The sequence below is a fragment of the Elephantulus edwardii genome, unplaced genomic scaffold (assembly GCF_000299155.1).
Source record: "Elephantulus edwardii isolate Elephantulus edwardi_28Jun2011 unplaced genomic scaffold, EleEdw1.0 scaffold00219, whole genome shotgun sequence".
Classification (NCBI taxonomy): Eukaryota; Metazoa; Chordata; class Mammalia; order Macroscelidea; family Macroscelididae; genus Elephantulus; species Elephantulus edwardii.
This window is the reverse complement of record NW_006399969.1, coordinates 5,080,834-5,086,147: the sequence shown is the minus strand read 5'-3', so window position 1 is coordinate 5,086,147 and position 5,314 is coordinate 5,080,834. Positions and strand designations below refer to the sequence as shown.

General features: G+C 47.5%; 1 protein-coding gene across 1 annotated transcript; it reads right to left on the bottom strand.

Annotated features, from left to right (window-relative positions):
* Positions 1–299: 299 nt before the first annotated feature.
* Positions 300–4,063, bottom strand: LOC102851358. The gene is made up of 4 exons (XM_006898080.1): positions 4,023–4,063; positions 3,584–3,920; positions 564–706; positions 300–486 (listed from the first exon to the last, which is right to left on the bottom strand). The coding sequence occupies exons 1-4, from the start codon at positions 4,061–4,063 to the stop codon at positions 300–302; spliced, it is 708 nt and encodes a 235-aa protein (XP_006898142.1).
* Between the last annotated feature and the right edge of the window lie 1,251 nt (positions 4,064–5,314).

Genomic DNA, 5,314 nt, shown 5'->3' with positions numbered 1-5,314 from the left:
ATTGTTTCTTCCTTGTGAGTTTCTCTCTCTTTTGTTGTCAAGTCTGAATTGACTCACAGCTGACCCTCCATCAGGTTTTCAGAGACTGCAAACAACATGAGAAGTGTTTTCCCTTCTTGCTCTGGGTTGCCAGTTCAACTCCTTACCTACCAGGCCACCAAGGCTTGGGGATCGCATTATACCTATAAATAGACATGCATTTGGACAATGAAATATCCATCAGCACAGGCATAAGTGGTTACACACACACAAGTCCATGTATAAAACAGCATGTTGTAGAAAGTGTTTATGAAAATATTTCACGACACAGGGCGGTGCCTCTTTCTCCTGCCCCCCGGGCAGCAGCCTCCAGTCTGCACCATGCACCCATGCCCCCTGCCTGTCTCCCATGGCTTCACCATGTCCGTGCTTTTCTCGTGGATCTTGGGGAAGAAGCAGATGCGGATCCTCATGGTTGGCTTGCATGCAGCTGGAAAGACCACAATTCTGTACAAACTAAAGTTGGGGGAGATTTTCAACTCCATCCCCACCAAAGGCGGGGTAATATATATAAGAACACCCACTTCGGAGTCTGGGACGTGGGAGCCAAGACAAGATTCGACCTCTGTGGAGGCACCAATTTCAGAACACTCAGGGCCTCATCTTCAAGGTAGACAGTAATGACCAAGAGCAGGCCCAGGAATCTGCTGTCGAACTCCAGAAGATGCTACCGGAGCACAAGTTGTGGGAGGTGGTGCTGATGCCATGCCTGTGAGCAAGCTAACCTTTAAGCTGGGAGTCCAGCACTTGCACAGCCACATGTGGGGCATTCAGGCCATCTGTGCCACTCAAGACACAGGCCTGTAGGATGGGTTGCACTGAATGTCCCTTGAGCCATCAAAGTGCTAATCCTCAGGGAAAGACCCTATTGCCCAGAATTTTCCACATGTTCAACCCCCATGACTGACCTCCCTGGGTGACAGACTCCTAAACTCCTCAGGGAGTGACTGCCCGCCTCATTGCCCCGCAACCTGGGCCTCTGTTCCTGCTCCTACCTGCCTTTTCTGTCATCAGAGCTTGGTTCATGCTCTCTGGACACAGTGGGGTCTGCTCCTGCTTGCTGGGGCCTGTCAGGGCCTTCCAGGATCAAGGCCCAGCTTTCAAAGGAGGAGCAGAGATCTGGGTGTGCTTTTGTTTTTTGGTTGAGTTTGGAGGGTTTTTTGGTTGGTGTTTTTGGTGTTCTTTTTTCCATTTTGGGTGTACTCTTGGGGCAAGGTGGGGTTGGGGGAAAGGTGAGGGCTCCAGGTGGCGCTATGATGTGGCACTGGATATTGAGAAATAAATTTGCTGTGGTTAGTTAAAAAAAAAATAAAAATCATAACACAAAGAAATCTTTGCGGTCCTGATGGACCAGGAAAGACATTATTTTCACATTTGAGTGCTGACTTACCAAAATACCTACTGAAGTGACAACTCACAGTGTGGGTTAGAGAGCTAATTCCCGAGATGTCAATCACACAGGGAATTAACAGGGAAGATTTTGTTTCACTTCGTTCTCTGCTCATGGCACTATGGTCACACATAGCTGCCCCCAATAGTGGAGGATGTCCTCAAGTGGTAATTAGTCTCCTCTCCTGACTGCATGTCTTGGATGTTCAGGTGTCATCTCCCTTGGATTCAGATATACCACTGCTGCTCACTCTCATCACAGCTTCGGAGACCTTCCTCCCGTCTGCCGGTAACACTCAACACAGCTGCCACCTTAGCCACTGCTCAGGGTGCAGGTGAGCTTGACTGTTTGTCCCAGGGAGAAGAACAATGGAGAAGTCTGCTGAGTTAGCATACGTGGGGCAGAGGCTCTGCAATCCAGACATTCTTGGGTGGTAGGACATTCATGGGTGGCAGGTGAGGAGTACGATATCATGTCTTGGCTTCTAAACTGAATGGCCTGGCATAGGCTGTGAATTTGCCCCCGTTCTCTGAGTCCAGTTTCTACTTCTTGTTGGGTACCGTCAAGTTGGAACCAACCAGAAGGTTTTCAGAGGCAGTTAATTGCAAGGGAGATTGCCCATCCTTCTCCCAAGGAGCTGTTGGTGACCTCAAACCATGTGCCTTAGGAATTGCAGTGCAGCTTCTTGCCACTAGTCCACCGGAGCTCCCTAGTTTCTACCTATGCAGTGGGAAAGGGGAACAGGTTATGGTGGATACAGTAATGCTAGGATCTCAGGTCTGCAGCTGGGTTGGTCCTGGCCTCTTTTATCCTCTCCACTTTGGTTCAGGGAGTAGGAGCCCCCCAGGCAAATCCAGGCCCACCCACTTCCTGACTCATGCCCTCTCAGAGGGCTCTGGTTCTACATTGAATGGGGCCTGTGGACAGGTAGCCTGACCATGATGCTTCAGTTGCCCTGGGAAGGGCTTGGGAGGAGCAGCTGCAGGGACCACAAAGGCCTGGGTTCAGAAAACCTTGCCAGACCCAGAGAGGATACCATGGCTGAGCTGTTATAGAGATCACCTACCTAGACCTCGCTTTGAGAGATTTGAGCACCACCAGCTGTGATCACTCATCTCACAGAAATGTTCCAGGGTCTTATGTCTCCCAAAGTTTATGTGTAGCATTTCTCCATAGAGGTTCCAGGGTGTAATTTTCATGGACTATCTTCCTTTCTACCAATCTCGTTGCCTTCCAGTCAGAACAAATACGTGCTGACCCTGAGTAGGTTTCTGGAGTATTTTTTTTTAGTATGGAAATTACTTGTAAGGGGGTTTTCCAACTTCCTCCTGCACAGTGCCTGGTAGATCTGAATACCTTGTCTTTGGACTGGCAGCCAACTTTTTATCCACTAGATCAACAGAACTCTGCATCATTCTCTCTCTCTCTCATCTATCATCTATCTATCATCTATCTATCTATCTATCTATCTATCTATCTATCTATCTATCATCTACCTATCTGTCATCTATTGTATGTATGTATGTATGTATGTTCTTATGTATGTATCTGCTTTCTTTCATCTATCTATCTAAGGAGCTCTGGTGGCTTGGTAGTAACAAACTGCACCACAATTCTGAAGGCACACTGTTCAAACCTACGAGCTCCTCCATGGGAGAAGGATGGGCATTCTCCTCCTGTGTGATTATCTGCCTCTGAAAACCTGCTTGAGGGTCAGCTATTGGTCAGTTCTGACTCAACAGTACACAACAACAATGTCTATCTGTATAAATGAAATTAGCTTGAGGAAAAACAAAGTTTAGAGAATCCCACAGCGGATGACTTAGAGGATGGCATCGGTCTGATCTGGAAACTCCAGAAACATGGATAACTGATGATGGAGACTCTAGTTATTCTTATCACAGATGGACTTTTCGATCATCATAGCTACATGATCCACTCAGCCCTGGGCATTAATGCAAAGAGTTTGTTTCTCATGCAGAAGGGAGAAGGACTCTCTCCTCTGAACCGCTTTGCCTGGGAGGGGTGACTGTCAGTGAGTGACTCAGAGGACAGAAGAAAGAGGAGGGGGCTCAGAGCAGGTGATCCCCATGGAGAAGCATGAGCAGCGGGGAGTTCCTCTCCTGGCAGATGAGAAAGGGATTCTTGTCTCACTTCCCTGCAGGCCTGGAGCACTGTGTGATCACTCAGGCTGCTGTCATAGGACTGGCAGAAATAATGAGCCTCATCCTCTGCCTGAAGCCCAGTGATGGTCAGGGAGGCTGAGTTGCCAGACTTGGAACCTGAAAATCTGTCTGGGATTCCTGAGGGTCGCTGGTTATTAGCATAGATGAGGAGTTTAGGGGGTTGGCTTGAAAGTTGTTGGTACCAGCCTGCAGAGTAACTGCCAAAGTTGGTGCTGCTCCCAGTGCAGGAGATGGTGACCTGCTGGCCCATGTTTCTGGACACTGAGGGCGGTTGAGTCAGCACAGACTGGGCCCAGGATCCTGCAAGTGGAGAAACACAGAGATTGTGATCCTAGAGTCCAGAGGAAGGAGGAGAAAAGAGGGCCCCATGTCTCTTCCAATAACCCTTCCTCTGACCCCAATATAGTCAGTGAGCCAAGAGGGAGAGAAGGAGAGTGACCCAGGCCATGGTGGAGATTTCCCTGAGTCCTGTCTTCCTTTGACCTACTGTTGCTGCAGGGCTTCCTCATCTTCCCCAAGCCCTCTTCATACTCTGAGAGAAGGGAGGGTCCATCCATGCAGATGAGTTTAATCTCATTTTTTTTGTGACTCCCACCCTGGGCCTTGCCTGAGTCAAGCTTCTGTGAGTGAGGACATCCAGGGAGGTGGGACAGTGCTTCTGATGTGTCATTTCTGTGGGTGTGGAAGGCCACAGCTGAGAGCACCAGGGTGGGCCAGTGTCCTGGTTCCCATCTGTAATCACCCATGGGCACCTCACGAATGGACCACGAGCGCTCCCTGCAGCCCAGCCTCAGACACAGCCATCATGTGACAGGGAGACCAGAGACCCTCAAGAGACAGCTCATGCCTCCCCACTGCTCTGCCCACTGCTGCCTGCTGCTTAGAAGAGACCATTCTGCTTCTGTGTGTAGGCTCCCCAATAGCTCATGACAATCTCTTTTCTCTACTAAGATTCCACAGAATTGCATCTGTCCATGGCTCCAGGGAATTTTTATGACAGAGATGGTGTTTCTTCTAAAAATTTCCTTTAAATTCAGACAGTAAATGCTGGTGTGGTGAGACTGAACTTTTATACTGCTGGTGGGGATGTTAAATGGTGCCACTACTGTGGAAACAGTTTGTTGTTCGTTACCATCAAGTCAGAACCAATCTGTATATGACCCTCTAATGGGTTTTCAGAGGCAATAAATTATACAGGAGGAGATTGTTCATGCTTCTGTTGAGGGTAGTGGATTTGAATCACATGCCTTTGCTATTGCAGCACAGTTTCTGACCACTAGGAAACAGAGGATCTTAAAAAAATTGAAAACGGAAATGTCATTTGGTCCAGTAATCACAGTCAGTTGTCTAGTCTAATAAGAGCTACAACATGAAGTCACTTACTTACAACCATATTTAATGCATCATTATTAGAGTTGTAAACAATCCAAGTGCCCATCAATGGATGAATGGCTAAAAAAGTATATTCACACAAGGGAGTAATATGCAACATCGAAAAACAATAAAGGCTTTGTGAAAAACTGAATGACATAGATGAATTTAGAGCACATTGTGCTGTGTTAAATATGCCAGTCACAAAGGGGAAAATATTGCATTAGTTTACTATTAAAAATACAAAAATAAAGAATAGCCTCATTTCACTTTCTCCAGTACATTAATGTTTGTTCTCTTAGCAGACCACAGTATGTTCAGTATACTT

Coding starts and splice junctions, on each gene's coding strand:
- LOC102851358 (XM_006898080.1), bottom strand. CDS start 4,063: ATGGCCTGGGTCACTCTCCTTCTCTCCCTCTTGGCTCACTG. Junction 707..3,583: donor TGCTCCAGGCCTGCAGGGAA/GTGAGACAAGAA, acceptor GTGCTCCGGTAG/CATCTTCTGGAGTTCGACAG. Junction 487..563: donor CCCACGTCCCAGACTCCGAA/GTGGGTGTTCTT, acceptor TAGTTTGTACAG/AATTGTGGTCTTTCCAGCTG.